This window comes from Ovis canadensis, chromosome 2, assembly GCF_042477335.2.
Source record: "Ovis canadensis isolate MfBH-ARS-UI-01 breed Bighorn chromosome 2, ARS-UI_OviCan_v2, whole genome shotgun sequence".
NCBI classification, from domain to species: Eukaryota; Metazoa; Chordata; class Mammalia; order Artiodactyla; family Bovidae; genus Ovis; species Ovis canadensis.
This window is the reverse complement of record NC_091246.1, coordinates 7,218,756-7,238,569: the sequence shown is the minus strand read 5'-3', so window position 1 is coordinate 7,238,569 and position 19,814 is coordinate 7,218,756. Positions and strand designations below refer to the sequence as shown.

The following is a 19,814-nucleotide window of genomic DNA, read 5'->3' as shown; positions in this document are numbered from 1 at the left end:
AATAACCTCAGGTATGCAGACGACACCACCCTTATGATAGAAAGTGAAGAGGAACTAAAATGCCTCTTGATGAAAGTGAAGGAGAGTGAAAAAGCTGGCTTAAAGCTCAACATTCAGAAAACGAAGATCATGGCATCTGGTCCCATCACTTTATGGCAAATAGATGGGGAAACAGTGTCAGACTTTATTTTTTTGGGCTCCAAAATCACTGCAGATGGTGATTGCAGCCATGAATTTAAAAGACGCTTACTCCTCGGAAGAAAAGTTATGACCAACCTAGATAGCATATTTAAAAGCAGAGACATTACTTTGCCATCAAAGGTCCATCTAGTCAAGGCTATGGTTTTTCCAGTGGTCATGTATAGATGTGAAAGTTGGACTATAAAGAAAGCTGAGTGCCAAAGAATTGATGCTTTTGAACTGTGGTGTTGGAGAAGACTCTTGAGAGTCCCTTGGACTGCCAGGAGATCCAATCAGTCCATCCTAAAGGAGATCAGTCCTGGATGTTCATTGGAAGGACTGATGTTGAAACTGAAACTCCAATACTTTGGCTGCCTATTGCAAAGAGCTGACTCATTTGAAAAGACCCTAATGCTGGGAAGGACTGGGGGCAGGAGGAGAAGGGGATGACAGAGGATGAGATGGCTGGATGACATCACTAACTCAATGGACATGGGTTTGGATAGACTCCGGGAGTTGGTGAAGGACAGGGAGGCCTGGCGTGCTGTGATCATGGGGTGGCAAAGAGTCAGACACGACTTAGTGACTGAACTGAACAGAAAGAAGATAGAGGGGATAAAAAAAGATATTCCATGCAAATGGAAATCAAAAGAAAGCTGGAGTAGCAGTACTCATATCAGACAAAAACAAAGACTGTTACAAGAGACAAGGAAGGCCAGAACATAATGATTAAGGGATCAATCCAAGACGATATAACAATTGTTAATATTTATGCACCCAACACAGAAGAACCTCAATACATATGGCAAATGCTAACAGCCATAAAAACAAAAACTGGACTTTAACACTCCATTTTCTCCAATGGACAGATATACAGACAAATAATTAATAAGGGAACACAAGACTTAAATTACACATTAGACCAGGTAGATTTAATTGACACCTTTTTCCAGTAGTCAAGTATGGATGTGAGAGAGCTGGACTGTGAGAAGAAGGCTGAGCACTGAAGAATTGATGCTTTTGAACTGTGGTGTTGGAGAAGACTCTTGAGAGTCGCTTGGACTGCAAGGAGATCCAACCCGTCCATTCTGAAGGAGATCAGCCCTGGGATTTCTTTGGAAGGAATGATGCTAAAGCTGAAACTCCAGTACTCTGGCCACCTCATGCGAAGAGTTGACTCATTGGAAAAGACTGATGCTGGGAGGGATTGGGGGCAGGAGGAGAAGGGGACGACAGAGGATGAGATGGCTGGATGGCATCACTGACTCAATGGACGTGAGTCTGAGTGAACTCTGGGAGTTGGTGCTGGACAGGGAGGCCTGGCGTGCTGCGATTCATGGGGTCGCAAAGAGTCGGACATGACTGAGCGACTGAACTGAACTGATAGGACATTCCATCCAAAAGCAACAGAATACACTTTCTATTCAAGAGAACATGGAACATTCTCCAAGATAGATCACATCTTGGGTCATGAACTAAACCTTGGTAAACTTAAGACAACTGAAATTGTATCAGGCATCTTTTCTTTCGGCCACAGCACTATGAGATTAGGAATCAATTATGGGGGAACAAAAGAAAAACTGTAAAAAACCACAAACACATGGAAGCTAAGCAATATGCTACTGAATGACCAATGGATCACTGAGGAAATCAAAGAAGAAATCAGAAATACCCAGAAACAGATGACAGTGAGAATGTGGTGACTCAAAACCTATGGGATATAGCAAAAGTTATTCTAAGAGCGAGGTTTATAGCAATACAATCCCACCTTCAGAACAAGAAATATCTCAAATAAACTATATAACATTATATCTAAAGCAATTACAGAAAGAACATCAGCATCAACAGAATGAAAAAAAAAGTTAGTTGAAGGGAAGAAATCATAAAGATAAAAGCAGAAATAAATGAAATAGAAATGAAGAAAACAATAGCAAAGATCAATGAAACTAAAAGCTGACTCTTTGAGAAAATAAACAAAATCGATAAACCTTTAGCCAAATTCATCAAGAAGAAAAGGGAGAATACTCAAATCAATAAAATTAGAAATGAAAGAAAAATTACAACTGACACCATAGAAATACAAGGATCATAAGAGACTACTACAAGCAATTATATACCAAAAAACTGAGCAACCTGGAAGAAATGGACAAATTCTTAGAAAGGAACAACCTTCCAAGACTGAACCAGGAAGAAATATAAAATATGAAAAGACCAATCACAAGTAATGAAATTAAAGCTATGATTAAAAGTCTTCCAGTAAACAAAAGTCCAGGACCAGATGGTTTCAAACACAAATTCTACCAACCATAACTGATTAATAAAAACCATATGATCATCTCAATAGATGAAAAAAAAAAGCTTTTGACAAAATTCAACACCCATTTATGATAAAAACTCTTCAGAGAGTGGGCACAGAGGGAATCTACGTCAGCATAATAAAGGTCATAGAGGACAAATCCACAGCAAACATAATTCTCAATGGTGAAAACCTGAAAGCATCTCCTCCAAGATCAAGAATAAGATAAGGATGTTCAGTCTTGCTATTTTTATTCAACATTGTTTTGGAATTCCTAGCCAAGCCAAAAAGAGAAGAAAAGAAATAAATAAAATCCAAATTTGAAAAGAAGAAGTAAAATAGTCACTGCTTGCAGATGACATGATACTGTACATAAAAAATCCTAAAGATGTCACCAGAAAACTACTAGAGCTAATCAAAGCTCTTTGCTAATTGCAAAGTTGTAGGATACAAAATTAATACACAGACGTATCGTACATCCCTATGCACGAACAAAGAAATATAAAAAGAGTAATTTAAAAAAGAAAGAGTAATTAAGTAAACAATCCCATCTCTACTGCAAGAAAAAGAATAAAATACCTAGGAATAAACCTGCTTACAGAGGCAAAAGACCTATACTCAGAAAACTATGATACTGATGAAAGAAATCAAAGGCAACACAAACAAATGGACATATACCACAGAAGAGTCAATTCTGTGAAAATGACTATAATCATTCTCAAAGCAATCTACAGATTCAGTGCAATCCCTGTCAAGTTACCAAAGGCATTTTTCACAGAATCAGAACATTTTTTTTTAAACATTTGTATGGAAACACAAAAGACTCCAAATAACCAAAGCGATCTTCAGAAAGAAAAAAGGAGCTGAAGGAACCGTGCTCCCTGAGCTCAGGCTACACTAAAAAGTTACTGTAACCAAAACAGTATGGTACTGGCATAAACACAAAAATGTGACTCAAGGGAAGATAGAAAAGCCAGAGATAAACTCATGCATTGATGTTCTTCTAATCTATTATATGACAAAGGAGGAAGGGATACAGACAACCATTTCATAATAATAAAGGGATCAATTCATCATGAGGATATAAAACTTCTAAATGTTTATTCAGTGAATAAGAGCTTCAAAATGCATAAAGTAAAAACTGATAGAACTATAAGGATAAATATATAGATGTATCCACAATCATCATCAGAGGTTTCAATACTACACTTTCAAGTACTGAACAGTAAGAAGACAGAAAATCAAAAAGAATTCAGAAGACTTGAAAATCACAGTCAACAAATTTGATCTAACTAGTATCCACAGAAAAACTCATTGATAAATAGAAGGGTCGACATGATTTTAAACTGGACACTGAAAACAATAATAGACCGAATTTGGTACCATAAAGTCAGTCTCAATAAATTTTAAATGATCCAGCAATTCCACTTCTGGGCATTGATTCAGAGAAAATCATAATTCAAAAAGATACACACACCTCAATATTCATTGCTGCACTATTTACAATAGCCAAGACATGGAAGCAATCTACATGTCCATCAACTGAGAAATGGATTTAAAAAAAAAGAGATACATATATACAATGGAATATTACTAAGGCATTAAAAATGAAATAATGCATTTGCAGCGACACGAATGGACCTGGATTTTATCATACTAAGTGAAGTCAGACAAAGATAAACAGTATATGATATCATTTATATGCGGAACCTAAACAAAAAACAATACAAATGAACTTATTAAGAAAACAGAAACAGAGACGAAATTTTGGCTACGGGGGGAAGGATCAGGGAGAGGAAAAGACTGGGAATTTGGAACTGACATGTATACACTGCTATTTTAAAACAGATAATCAACAAGGACCTCGTGCACGACACAGGGAACTCTACCCAGTATTTTGTAATAACCTAAATGGGCAAAGAGCTTGAACATAGGTATAACTGAATGGCTTTGCTGTACACCTAAAGCACAACTTGTTAATCAACCCTACTCCACTATAAAATAACATAGAAAAATTAAAGTCATAAAAAGTGTGTACTCTGACATAATATAATCAAATTAAAACTCGAGGAGAAAGATATCTAAAAAGGCTCCAAATATTTGGAAATTAAGTAACATGCATCTAAAGAGTCCATGGGTCAAAAAAAGAAAACTAAATTAGAATGTCTTACAAGAAAAATCTCAAATCAACAACTTCAGCTACCAAGTTAAAAAATAACAACAACAAAAATAGGAACAAATAAAATCCAAAATAAGCAAAAGGGAAAAAACAAAAACACAACAAAGATCAGAGTAGAAATCAATGAAATGAAAAATAATAATAGTGAAAATAGGTGAAATTAAAGCTGATTCTTTAAGAACATAGGGATTCCCAGGTGGCTCAGTGGTGAAGAATCTGCCTGCTAATGCAGGAGACGTAGGAGACACAGGCTTGATTCCTGGGTGGGGAAGATCCCCTGGAGTAGGAAATGGCAACCCACTCCCTTATTCTTCCCTGAAAAATCCCATGGAGAGATGAAAGAAATTACCAATATCAAGATTAAGAGATTGGCATCACTATAAATTCCATAAATATTAAAAATAATAACAGAATATCACTAACAAGTTTTTTTTTTTTCCAGTAAGTTTTATAATTTACATGACCTGGATAAATCCTTTAAAACACACAAGGTACCAAAATCAGCTAAGAAGAAATACATAGCCTCAGTAGCCCTATATCTATCAGAGAATTAAATTAGTAATTTAAAACAAGTTCCAAGCTCAGATTATTTCACTTGTGAATTCTATCAAACAATTTTTAAACCTTTATCACCCAAACTCTGATTCTACTCAAACTCTTTGAGAAAATGAAAAAGAAGAAAGTGTCTTGCAATTTTTTTTGAGAGCCCAGAGTTATGCTGACAGCAACAAAGACACAAGGATTATAAGAAAATACTGATTAAACCCTCACAAACAAGAACACAAAAATCTAAATAAAAGTTTAACACAACAAATACAACAATATATAAAAAAGACCATGTGGGACTCATTCCAGGAATGCAAGGCTTTTTTTTTTTTCCCCAATCGTTTGAAGTTGTATCAATATAATTTACCATATTAGCAAACTAAAAAACATAAACTATGACACACATAATTCAATATTCATTTTCTAATTAAAGCAAAGCAGCAAACTAGCATTCAGCTTTTTACCATCAAATTTAATAAATAAAGACACAAGCGTTGTGTTGGGAGCAAGACAGACCAGTTGTGAGACTTTGGAAAGGTCACAGACCTCTCTGGTATTCATGACTTGATCTATCAAAATAGACTTGGTAATTGTTCAGTAACTACTATCAGCAAAACAGTCACCTAAGAATTGTTAACACTTGCCTCTCTCCCCCTACCCCCAATACCCCCATCATCCTTCTAACCACCTCTACCGAAAAATGATTTGAACCCATCCATCTGAATCACAGCACTGTGGGGACAATTTGATCTGAAATATCAATTTGAATAATTGTCCATGCACAGAAATAGACTCACAAGAACTCAGGTAAATAGAGATTGTTGCTCCCAGGTGAAGCATGAAAGTAACCAAAAAAAAAAATGCTTTGAGAAGGGTCAGAAAGACAGATTCATGTTACTTCTATAACCTCTTCCCCAGGCCTGAGCAGCCCAGTGCAGAGAGAGAACCATCCCTACGGAAGGAAAGAGAAAACTGAGGCCCACTCCACCTGCACTCCAGAGTCAGCTCTCATGGCGGCAGGCGGCTCCCAGCAGATGCCTGTGTGGATCCAGGCCCCTGGCTCAACCCAGCAGCTATTGGCTCCAAGGCCCCTGCAGCTTCTGTAGCACTAGGCTCCCTGTGGGCTCCCCTGAACCCAGGCCCCCATGCCACCTTGGCACCTGCCAGCTCCAAAGGCCCCCAGGCGATCTATCCTTGAACCCCGGGTTCCATCTGGGCCCAGCATGAGGTCAGCTAGCACCAACTCCAGATTTTGACCCACCCCAGAACCAGGCTGGCTCCCATGGCCCCAGGCCCCTGACACTCACCAGCGCCAGGCCTGCTCTCACGGCCCAGCCTCAAGTCCAGCTCCCACAGACCCAGGCTCCCTGCCTGCCCTACACCAGACCAGCCCTGCAGATCCACCTTCAGGATGGAGCAGCCTCTTGTACATTCTTTAAGAATACTCAAAGCACTCGGGCCTAGAGGGGGAAAGGGCAACCCACTCCAGTCTTCTTGCCTGGAGAATCCCAGGGACAGAAGGGTCATAAAGGGTCAGAGACAACTGAACCATTGGCCACAAAGCCCTCAAGAGCCACGTTTCCCATCTTCTCCAGCAGGTCTGGAGGATTTCCATATCCTCTTCCCCAGCACAAAAGACAACTATCTTAGTACATCACAGTGGAAACGGGAATCCTTTGAACGTCTTTATCTCAGTCCCAGAGATAATATATTTACAGATCAAGGTCTTCAAAAAAGGTAACCTGTAGACCTTTCCAAGTAGAAAAGGTCAAATCCTTGTTTGAATTAACTAACACTTCAGTATACGACTTTGAGGATCCAATTTAGAGACTCAGCAAATTCTTTCCAAGTACAAATTGCTCCTTCCCCTGCTGAAAGTCACACCAAAAAAGCACACAGGTGTGGGCACGAGGTCACAGACACCAAACAATGATGCTTCCCGATGCCTTCTCAGTTCAGAAAACACCAAGAGTGCAGAGATATTTAGATAATCCCAGTTGCCCTCCTCTGTCACACCATCTCAACAAAAGACGAAGCCTTGGGCTTTCTACTTACCCGTGTAGAGGTCTGTATCTGTGTACTCGTCCACTTTCTTGTGCTGCAGAATATAGTCAGAAACCTTGGTCCCAATAGCTGGCTGAACGTCCACCCACTCCAAGGACACCACAGTGCTGGAGGGCTCTACTGTTGGGGAGAGCCGCAGCCTGGGGGGATGACAGAGAAGGGGGATTTTTTTGCCAGCCAGTATTGTCTGGGCCCCAAAGAAATGTGCATGTGTCCAGATTAAAAGTGTGGGTTTCAGTCTGGTTTCAAACTCCGATTGAACCCACCAGTAACCCTTTGCATATACTTAGGCAACTAATTTCACCTCTTTCAGCCTCTGTCTCCTTGTTTATAATGGGGATAAGAAAAGCTACCCTTTAGGATCCATGTGGAATCCAGTAAATTAATCCAAGCGCACAGTATGTGCTCACAGAAAATCGATTAGGTTGCCATTTGTTTAAACTATATGATGCGTCATTGTCAATTAAATTGGCAGTGCCTTCAAACACAGTATCTTCCAGCCTCCCTGACATTCTCTTTAGTCCCCCAGTATATTAGTCAATGTTTCAATATCCTTAATTCAATAACCCCTCACAGAGGGCAGGAATCCTTTTGTAAAGTAAGAAACAACAGAATGCTCAAAGGTGAGAATGGGGAGGGTCCTTTGAGAGAAGGAAGCGCAATCCCTTCAGTTCATAGAAGGTAAAAGCAAGGTCCAGAAAAGAGACGGCTCTGCACAAAGTCACACAGCAAGCTGGGGACAGAGACATGGCAGTGACTTTGCACGTCCCCCAGCCCAGATTCCTTCCCTCTTTCCACCATAGCCGCCAACTCTTCAATGACTGTCTCACAAGGGAGCCTCAATATTGGTTCCTGCCCGGATTTCCTCTGCTCCCCACTCCACCCTCCTTCTTAACCTTACTCCCCTAATCGTGATGACCTTTCTCTACTTCCTCAAATGGTGAATTTCCTGGGTCGGGGCTTTCCCAGGGGCTCTGGCTTTTTCCTGAACCATGTTTGTTGCCATTGGCTACCTGACAAGCCTGACTCTAATTCAGGTCTTCTAAGAGAGGCTTCCAGGCTATCTCCCTCTCCTCCAACTACAGCCTCCCCGTTTCATTCTCTCCATTAGCACATCTTTTCTTTTTCACTCATGTTTTCGTTATTTAAACGTTTAAATGGTATGCTGTTTCTGTTTTTGCTTTGTCATCTGTCCCCTTCCCTAAATGATCAGCTCCCTAAGTGCATACACTGTGCCTGTCTTGCTCATTAGTGAATTCTCCAGTGTCTGATACATAGCAGGTGTTCAAAACTTATTTGTTGAATGAATGAATAACAGAAAGCTCCTTAGAAAAGGTCCTACCCTTTCTTTATCTCAGTAGCCCTAGTGGTGAACATGGGACCTGACAAAGCAGTAGTTGGCATCCCGCAAACTTTTGCCGAATGGATGAGTTAAAAGAAGTAGCGACGGATGGCTTGGTGCTATCAAGATAGCACATGCTGCAGGGTAAGCGTCTGCCCCTGAGCCAGGATTTTGTTCTGCCAAAGCTCCGTGCTTTTGCAAAGGAGGAAGCAGGCCCCCAGAGACGTCAGGCCTCTGGTGAAGCACCCTGGGAGGAGAAGCAAGCCATGGTCTGGGCTGGCAGGACAGGCATATGAGCTCATGGAAAGGGGGGCCATACATACGTACACCGGCTGCGGGAGGGGGCTGCAGTTGGGGAGCCCACTGGCGTCGAAGGCGCTGAGGTCACACCTGCACCAGTCATCAATCACATCCCCTTTCCCCGAGCACCAGTAAGAGCTCATCAGTGCACTCCTGAAGGCCTGGAACAAAGGAGAACAAAAGAGAGGACGATGACAGCAGTGGAGAGTAGAGAGGCAGTCCCAGAAGCCACGGCGGTAGTGGCCCAAGCTCCAGAATTGCCCTCCTGGGCACAGGACACCATCTCCTAAGTCCCTAGCCTTCTACCACCAGCTTCTTCTATGCTGAGTCATTCCCTACCCAGTAGCAGAATGATCATTGAGGCAGAACAGTAATAGCATCCCTTGAGATCCTCCCCTGGGCCTGACCCGCTACCTATGTTGACTTATTTCACCTCCACTAGCCCACACAATAGCTATAATAAAAAATAACTATTATTATTTCCCATTCTACCAACTGGAAAACTGAGACACATAGAAGGCAAGTCATTTGTCTGAGGTTCTGGTAGCTGATGGAGCTCGGATCTGATCCAAGGCAGTCTGGCTCCAAACCCCGCCCTCTTTAATACCTCAGCACACTGCTTGTTGTAGGAGTCTGACCACCTCACCATGCTGCTTATAAACCTTCAGAGACTCCCCGGAGCCCTCAGCTCAAACTCTAAGTCCCTTGCTCTAGCTCCTGACCACTTCCATAGCCTCATCTCTCACCACGCCTCTGATTTTCCTTTGCATGCTACCATCCACACTCATGCAACCATTACCGTGGCCATCAACACTGAATTCCTGTCTAGGAAAAGTGCTTTCTAAATCAGGAGATAGAAAAGCATTTCTGCAAAGGACCAAACAGTAAATATTTCTGGCTTTATGGCCAGTCCCTGCCACAATTACTTAACTCTGCCTTTGTAGCATGAAAGCAACATAGACAATAGTTTCAATGAATGGGCATGCTTGAGTTCCAGTAAAACTTTATTTACAAAGACAGCTGACAGGCTTGATTCATTCTGAAGGTCACTTGTTTGCTGACCCTTGTTCTAAGTGGTGATCAATGTTCTATTTAATTACAATGTGCTTCATTGTCTCATGCTTTTTTAAAAAAACACACCCTGTCCTCTCTGCTGGAATACTCTCAACCTCACAACCATCTTGGAAACCAATTTGCTCTTTTGTTCTCAAATGGACCCTTCTTTTCTACGGGAACCTTACCTTGACTTTAAGCCTGGAAGCAGGTTTCTCTTGCAGACACCACAGCATGCTACATCACAGCTAACGAATACATCCGTTTGCCGGTCTCACCCAGCAGACTCTGATCTCACCAGGAACACGGGCCACGCCTTATCCACATGAGTCTTCTCATGAGACTGAGAACACTTACTCGGTCAAGATTTATTAAATAAATTAATGGACACTGAAAACTGATCATAACGCTTAGGCTCAGATGTGCTTTCTGCTTTGTATGTATGCCCAGGCACTCAGTCGTGTCTGACTCTTCGTGACCCCACGGCCTGTGGCCTGCCAGGCTCCTTTGTCCATGGGATTTCCCAGGCGAGACTGGCAGGTGGATTCTTTCCCACTGAGCCACCTGGGAAGCTCCATGCTTTCTACTTTAATCACTCCGTCTGTACTGCCATTTCATGGCACTGGGGATTCAGAATGTCTGACAATTCTTCCTCAAACTTGGGAATTCCAGAGAGTGTTGATCTTTTATTCTTTGCCAGGTAACAGGTTCCACATGCTTTCTTCCTTTCTCTTTTCTTTAATGACTTTTTACTTTCTGTGTACTTTTTAAAGCTTCCTAACACCTACTACTAAGGACACTTGATTACCCAGGTGACACTTTTTCCATCTTGCGTTGGTCAAAAGACTCAAGCACAGCACATTCACGTAAAGTGGGTGTGCCTCCTTAGCAGAGAACACGGACCTAGAAGGAGAAGACGTGCAACCAGAACACTATCGTGTAAGCCACATTCCTCTCAAGGCCTCTGAGGAGAAGGCTTCGATTATTCCTGCCATATGTCCTTTCTCATATTCTCTCCTAAGGGATGAAGCAATGATCTAACATCCCCCGAATTAAGAACAATGAACCAAAGAAATAAAAAAGAACTATAATACAAGCTAACGTCCATGGGGTTGCAACAAGTCGGACACAACTAAAGTGACTTAGCATGCATGCCCAGTGTTCAGGAAGCACCTAACTACACAGTGTGAGATACTTTCAGGGCATTAAAGTGGAATTCTCACAATAGTCCTGAGAAACAGATTCTATGATCTTCATTTACAGGGGAGGACTAGGAATCAGAGCAGTTAAGTAATATTCCCAAGATCACACAGCAAGCGCATGATGAAAACAGAATCCCAACCCAGACCTCTGTGACTCAGAATTGTAGGTCTTTTCTACTCAACCACTTGGGACAGCGGGGTTGGTTCCAAGTAGGATTGCCAGACTCAGTAAATAAAAACACAAGATGCCAACTTAAACTAAAAATTCCCAATAAACAACTTTTAAAGTGTAAATATATCCCTTTCATTGTTTGCATATAAGTTATGTGGGTCAGAGTCTGGCACACAATAATAGCATTGTTCTTACTAAGATTTGATATTACTACATTACCTAAAGTTGGCTTCCCTGCTGGCTCAGACTGTAAAGAATCTGCCTGCCAAAGCAGGAGACCCAGGTTCCATCCTTGGGTTGGAATGATCTCTTGGAGAAGGAAATGGCAACCCACTCCAGTATTCTTGCCTGAAGAATTCCATGGACAGAGGAGCCTGGCAGGCTACAGTCCATGGGGTCACAAAGAGTCTGATACAACTGAGTGACTAACAATTGACTACAAGTCAACTGATGTTAGGAATAAATGTCTGTTCTCCTTCAGCACCAGAGGGGGGCGCTCTCGTGAGGGCAGAAACCAGATGGGCTGGCAGGAGGTCACTCTGACTGTCAGACTTTCTCTTCCCTCCACTCGCAGTTTCCCCCTCTCTTGAATTAACATGTAAGACTGCTCATGCCTTATGATTCTGTAACATCTCCAGCTAGAGGGGGAAATGCAGAGGCATGGTGAAAGCGACACAGATGCTAAGAGCTTGCCTTGGACTCTAGCAAAGGGAGGAGAGAGAACATCCTGTTTTGTGTATGCGCTTTTGTTTTGGTGCGTGTGTGTGCACGTGTGTGTGTGTGTGTGTGTGCGTGCGTGTATGGCTTTTGTAATCAATAGTCACTGGGGCTTGTGAAAAACAAAACAGGAAATCTCTCTGGACTTTGTAAGTTTCACCATCCAAGAAGCTCTTGGGAAGAAACCCTGCCTGTGGATCTCCACATCCACTGGCTCTTTCCCAAACCCTGGGGAACAGAATGGGGACTGCAGCGATGGCCAGGCAAACCGTGGACAGAGCTCAAATGCGCTCTGATAAAAGGCCTGCATCAGACAGGGGGCCGTTGCGAGGCAGCAGGAGCCAACAGGCGTCAGCTCAGGTCCACACTTCCTTATGTCTCCAGTGCTTGCAACACTTCATCCCAAATCCAAATAGATCCCGAGGGAGAAGCAGCATAGAATGTTCCAGCTTCCAGGGGACTCTGTAAATCATCTAATTGAATCCGTTTTACAGATGCACATACAGTGGCCCAGAAAGGCTAGCTGGCTCTTTCATGGCGATAGAGCAACTTTGCGGTGAAATGACTCTGTTCCTCCATTTAATCCTCAAAATGTCCCTTTGAGATGGGTGTCACAGATACATGGAGGAGTAGGGATTTGAACTGAAGCCCTTCTGAATTCTGGCAACCTTGACTATCTCTGGTCACACAGGAACAATAAATGCCAAGATTTCATCCAAAACATCCTTTTCAGCTGCTCGGCTTGTACCATGTGCTTCTCTGCTGTTCGTGTGTGCGCACGTGTGTGTGTCTGCATGTGCCCTCAGAGGAAAATGAGACTTTACACTGGAGGCACTGTTGACTCTTAGCATTTGAGTAAGTGAAGGGACTTCAGAAACAAATCTTGTCCTTAATACAGGCCTAAGGGTGACATTTGCATGGCCATTTGTTTTCATGACAATGAAGGTTTGCTCACTGCTAGCGAACGTTTCCAACTTCTGGCTAATTAGCTAGCAAACCAAGCCCGGCAGGATGAGAAAACAGCTACAAAAATGTTAAGCAATCAAAATAAACAGGGATTTATTCCTGACCCTGTTGTTACTTCTCTAGTTGAACTCAGCATAAGTTATTTCTCCCATTAAGCATCAATTTCTCCATCGGTAGAATGAGGACACAGAAGTTTTATTTTGAAAGGTTTAAATCCCTGAACTTCCTCCTCCGTACCACGTGCCATCTAGAGGCTAAGAAAGGTGATGAACGAGACGCAGTCACTCACTTCAGAGGGCTTGACTTACCTGTGCTCCGTCGTGTCTGACTCTTTGCGACCCCGTGGACTGTAGCCCACCAGGCTCCTCTGTCCACGGGATTTTCCAGGCAAGAACACTGGAGTGGATTGCTATTTCCTCCTCCAGGGGATCTTCCCGACACAGGGATTGAACCCACGTCTCTTTCGTCTCCTGCACTGGCAGGTGGGGTCATTACTCCTGGGCCACCTGGGAAGCCCTCCTGGGAACCGCGAAGGGCTCACAGTCGAATGATGAAGACACACACAATTTCAATTAATATGGTTCAAACGTTATGAAGTAGCTCACGCCAGAGGTTTATGGAAATGCAAAGGGAGGACTTTTCAGCTCTAAAAATTCTGACAATGTCTTAGGAATCTTAAACTTCAAGATGACACTCCGTATTTAAGATAGATACTTGGGATCATCTATATATAGTGGAATGTCACTAAGCCAATGAGTTAAATTCCATATTCTATACTTACAGTGGCTATGTTTTACATGTTATACAGTTACACTCAGGGGCTGACCCCAAGTCTGCTACTTTTGACACTGAGATGGTTCTAGTATGTGTAACCACAAAGATGCCCTGATCTTCTCACTCAAGTCTTGATGAATATGTTATATTCAGCATTAATAAGCATGCTCTTGAGGCTGTTCAAGTCATACAGGTAAGGAGATGAAAGGCCTTCTGCTGCTGCTACTAAGTCGCTTCAGTCGTGTCCGACTCTGTGTGACCCCGTAGATAGCAGCCCATCAGGCTCCACCATCCCTGGGATTCTTCAGGCAAGAACACTGGAGTGGGTTGCCATTTCCTTCTCCAATGAATGAAAGTGAAAGTGAAAGTGAAGTCGCTCAGTCGTGACCGACTCTTTGCGACCCCATCGACTGCAGCCTACCAGGCTCCTCTGTCCATGGGATTTTCCAGGCAAGAGTACTGGAGTGGGGTGCCATCACCTTCTCCAGAAAGGCCTTCTAGAGACAAAGAAAGAGACTACCTTTTTACCCCTAGGTTCCCTATTTGTGCCTGATACAGTATCTAGCAGGTAACATAAGTCAGTCCATGTTTGTTAAACTGAATTAAAAGTTCACATGGAATTCTGAATGACATGAACCAAGTTTATAAATGATATCATAAAGCCACGTAAATGTGTATGTGTGATGCTCTCCTTCCCCTAAGATTACTTGTATCTCGCATTGATTTGGTACCTCCAAGCCAGAAACTGGGGGGTTACTCTGGGCTCCTCTCTCTACCTCATAATATGTCTCAAACCAGCTCCTCTCACCTGACCCCACAGCTGTCTTTCTGGTGTGGGTGAGTAATGTCCTCTCTAGGCAATTGTCACAACCTCAACTAGCCTTCCAGCTCCAACCTCTCCCAGCACATCTTCCCCCAGCTCTCTAAAACAGCACTGCGATTCCACCCACCTTGCTTGGACCCCTTCAGAGGCTCTACCACACTCTGGTCGAGCCCTCTACTTCTTAATCTTTCAAAGTCCTCTGCCGTTCAGCCTGTGGCTCTTCTCCCATCTGCTCCTCACCGTTGCTGCTTTAGGCGCCAGCACACAGGATCTTACAGGAGTGCACTGCTTCATACCCAGCCTTTCCGCATACTCTCCCTTTGGTCTAAAATGCACTTTCCCCACTTATGTTTCCTTGCTAAAATCCAGGCAATGTTTTGTTCACCAGGATCCTATCACACTTGGGAGATTCTGTCTCTCTCTCCTCTCATTCAGTTTGTGCTCATTTCACATTCCCTTGCAATTTGCTTGTTTCTATGCACTTCTTGCTTATCAGGCTGGGAACTCTTCCAGGCCAAGGTAATGTATTTGATTCTCGCCAGCTGCACGCAAAGGAGTCAACACATCATAGGGTCCCAAAAATATGTGTTAAATTCCATAGATATAGGTAATAGGACGCTCAGCCAAAGAATGAACTTGTATACTTGCTGTCATTGTTTTTCCAGCAAAAGAGATGACAGTAATGCAGCTGATCACCTTAAAAAGAAAACGTTTCCCTGGAGCCACTGAAAAGAGGGTTGGGGTGGGTTTGCTGGTGGAACATCCTTTGGAGACAGTTGGGATTACAGCTTGGAGGAGAGTAGGGGGATGCCTGTTTGCCCCGGAAGCACTGAGATCTAAAGTAAGACACTCACAGGGCCCAAGAGAGAGAGAGAGGGGAGGAAAGGGGGTGGCTGGCGTTCTACTTTTGCATGGAGATTGGTACCTGAGCCCAGGCTGACCATGCTTGATTGATCAGGAGGAACTAGGATGGATGTGCATGGAAGGGCTGAGGAGGGCGTCAGAGCAGGGCTCGTGCAGAGACAGGAACAGTGTCCTAGAGCCCGGCCTGGACCTCCTAGATAGGATCTCCCTGGGCCGCCTGCCACACAGTCACCTGCACACCCCCTAGAATGTCTACAGGAAATGTCAATCACTCGTTGTCCTCGTAGTTACAGGACTTGGAAACCAGGGGCTGGAGACCAGAGGCTAGAGCCCGCGTTCTTTGTGGAAAAAACATAAGTAATGCTGGCATGTCCTGACAGTGAGGAAATTAACTGGTCATCTTGTTACTAATCAAGATGGCTGCTTACTTAAAACAGATGTGTGAGAACACGTTTGGGAAGAGAAGTGGTTAATGTTCAGTTCAGTTCAGTCTCTCAGCCGTGTCCAACTCTGCGACCCCATGAATCGCAGCACACCAGGCCTCCCTGTCCATCACCAACTCCCAGAGTTCACTCAGACTCATGTCCATCGAGTCAGTGATGCCATCCAGCCATCTCATCCTCTGTCGTCCCCTTTTCCTCCTGCCCCCAATCCCTCCCAGCATCAGAGTCTTTTCCAGTGAGTCAACTCTTCGCATGAGGTGGCCAAAGTACTGGAGTTTCAGCTTTAGCATCATTCCTTCCAAAGAATACCCAGGACTGATCTTCTCTAGAATGGACTGGTTGGATCTCCTTGCAGTCCAAGGGACTCTCAAAAGTCTTCTCCAACACCACAGTTCAAAAGCATCAATTCTTAGGCACTCAGCTTTCTTCACAGTCCAACTCTCACAACCATACATGACCACTGGAAAAACCATAGCCTTGACTAGATGGACCTTTATTGACAAAGTAATGTCTCTGCTTTTGAATATGCTATCTAGGTTGGTCATACTTTCCTTCCAAGGAGTAAGCGTCTTTTAATTTCATGGCTGCAATCACCATCTGCAGTGATTTTGGAGCCCAAAAAAATAAAGTCTGACACTGTTTCCACTATTTCCCCATCTATTTCCCATGAAATGATGGGATCAGACGCCATGATCTTCGTTTTCTGAATGTTGAGCTTTAAGCCAACTTTTTCACTCTCCTCTTTCACTTTCATCAAGAGGCTTTTTAGTTCCTCTTCACTTTCTGCCATAAGGGTGGTGTCATCTGCATATCTGAGGTTATTGATATTTCTCCCAGCAATCTTGATTCTCTCTTGTGCTTCTTCCAGCCCAGCGTTTCTCATGATGTACTCTGCGTACAAGTTAAATAAGCAGGGTGACAATATACAGCCTTGACGTACTCCTTTTCCTATTTGGAACCAGTCTGTTGTTCCATGTCCAGTTCTAACTATTGCTTCCTGACCTGCATATAGATTTCTCAAGAGGCAGGTCAGGTGGTCTGGTATTCCCATCTCTTTCAGAATTTTCCACAATTTTTGTGATCCACACAGTCAAAGGCTTTGGCATCATAGTCAATAAAGCAGAAATAGATGTTCTTCTGGAACTCTCTTGCTTTTTCCATGATCCAGCGGATGTTGGCAATTTGACTTAATGTGGTTAATGTTAGTTGACTTTAATCTCTTATTCCCAAGCAGAGTAGGAAGGCAGTTGTGATGACTTTAAAACATGACCCTAAATATCTCTGACATTTTCCTCCTCCCTAGGTGGGATCCGGGTTCTCCCCGTGAGTTTGCGCTCTACAATTGCTTTACCAAACTAAGTACTGCTGCTTCAATTTCTGGGCTCAGGTTTTAAGAAACGGGCAGCTTCCACATCATGTCTTTTGGAATGCTCACTCTTAGAGTCCAACTGCTATCCTGGGAGGAAGCCCAGACAACACGGAGAGGCAACAAGTAGGTATTGTACCAATAGACCCAGCTGAGGTCCCAGCCAGTAGCCAGGGTCACTTGCCACATGGGTGAGCCACAGAGACCCTCGGACTGCAGCCACAAGAGGGAACCAAGTCAGAACTGCCCAGCAAGGACTTCCCTGGTAGGTACAGTGGGTAAGAACCTGTCTGCTGATACAGGGGATGCAGGTTCGATCCCTGGTCCAGGAAGATTCCCCATACTGTAGAGCAACTAAAGCCTGTGAGCCACAACTACTGAGCCGGCATCCGTAGAGCCTGTGCTCCACAACGAGAAGCCACTGCAACGAGAAGTCCGTGCACCACGGTGGAGAGTAGCCCCCACCTGCGGCTACTAGAGAAAGTACATGTGCAGCAGTGAAGACCCAGCACAACCAAAAAGTAATTAAAAAACAACTGACCAGCTCAGCCCAATCACCCCCAGAACCATCAGAGACACTAATAAGATGATCATCATTTTAAGCTGCCAGTTTTGGGGATTGCATAGGAATAAATAACTGAACAGAGGTAATTCACGTCTGAATAACCCTGAAAGGTTACTGAGAAGAGTCAGAACTAGGGAGCAGCTGAGCAAAGGGAAGGAGAAACAAACTACGTACAGATCCCAGGAGCTAGAGAGCTCTGAAGTGCGGACACACGTACTCACTGCACAGATCCCTGGCATTCCAGACCTGAAAGAGCCCTGAGAGGTGAGACGGGCCTTCACAACTGTGCAGACTAGGTGGCCCCAAAGGAGAAGTGACTTGTCCAAGTTTACACCACACACATCTGGCAGAAAACAAACTAAGGTCTTCATATCAACTAACATTCACTATACAAGGCTACCAACCTTTGGAACTGGGTTCAAGCCACTAATTTCTTAGGCTGTTAGATAGGAAACAAACATAATAGCAACATTTACTGAGAGTGTGGTAAGCACTTTAATCTACATCGTCTCATTCAATCCTGTCCCTAGCCTTATGAAGCAGGTTCTACTATTACTATCCCCATTTTATAGATGAGGAAACTGAGGTTGGAAGGGTGAAATAGCCTATTCAAAGTCATCCAGCTAAAAAGGGCAGGACAAGGATTTGAACTCAGGTCCTTTGATCCTACCATCATGAACAATATTCTTACTCACTAGAGGATATTGGTAATAGCACTTAACATTTATTGCATGCTTGTGTGTGTGTTCAGTCACTCAGTCATTCATATCTGACTCTTTGCTTACTACAAGGCAAGCACTGTTCTAAATGCTTTATATGTATTATTTCTCACAATAACCCTAAGTACTTTAGCTGTATTAACTCATTTAATTCTCCCAACAACCTGAGAAGTAGGCACGATTATTATGTTCAATTTTACACTTATGCCCAAGATCCCAGGGCTAGTAAGTGGTGTGGTCAGGATTTGAATCCAGGAAGTCTAGCTCCAGAGCCGGTACTCTGAAATGCAAAGCCTCTGAACACACAATCTGATGGAGACAATCCATTTTTAAAAAATGCTAAGTTCTTGCCATTCGACCCAGCAATCCCACTGCTGGGCATACACACCGAGGAAACCAGAATTGAAAGAGACACATGTACCCCAATGTTCGTCACAGCACTGTTTACAATAGCCAGGACATGGAAGCAACCTAGATGTCCATCAGCAGATGAATGGATAAGAAAGCTGTGGTACATATACACAGTGGAGTATTACTCAGCCATTAAAAAGAATACATTTGAATCAGTTCTAATGAGGTGGATAAAACTGGAGCCTATTATACAGAGTGAAGTAAGCCAGAAATAAAAACACCAATACAGTATACTAACACATATATATGGAATTTAGAAAGATGGTAATGATAACCCTGTATGCGAGACAGCAAAAGAGACATAGATGTTTAGAACAGTCTTTTGGACTCTGTGGGAGAGGGAGAGGGTGGGATGATTTGGGAGAATGGCATTGAAACATGTATATTATCATATGTGAAACAAATCGCCAGTCCAGGTTCGATGCATGATACAGGATGCTCAGCGCTGGTGCACTGGGACGACCCAGAGGGATGGTATGGGGAGGGAGGTAGGAGGGGGGGTCAGGATGGGGAACACGTGTACACCCGTGGCGGATTCATGTTGATGTATGGCAAAACCAAAACAATAGTATAAAGTAATTAGCCTCCAATTAAAGTAAATATATTTATATTTTTTAAAAATGCTAAGTTCTTGATTCCATTTAACATATACTGAAAATGTTCCCTGTACCTATGGGAATAGGCCAATGAAAATGCAATAGATAACTATCACCTACATTTGAGTCACATGTGAGCGATTTTATACAGTTCAGTGTGACAGAAGCCAGGTGGGTGAGTAGTCTCACAGGAAGAGGCCATAGAGCATGAGTGCTTCAGATAGGAGAATCCCAGG

The 19,814-nt window shown here is 43.3% G+C and overlaps 1 protein-coding gene across 4 annotated transcripts in view; it reads right to left on the bottom strand.

The window, feature by feature from the left end:
• Window positions 1-19,814, bottom strand: part of ASTN2 (astrotactin 2) — a 1,128,670-nt gene that overhangs the window by 164,886 nt on the left and 943,970 nt on the right. For all 4 annotated transcript variants that reach the window (XM_069573835.1, XM_069573834.1, XM_069573832.1 and 1 more), the window contains 2 exons: window positions 8,935-9,068; window positions 7,257-7,405 (listed from right to left, as the gene is read on the bottom strand). In XM_069573835.1, the coding sequence (XP_069429936.1) occupies window positions 7,257-7,405; window positions 8,935-9,068 (283 nt within the window). The remainder of the gene's footprint in view (window positions 1-7,256; window positions 7,406-8,934; window positions 9,069-19,814) is intronic.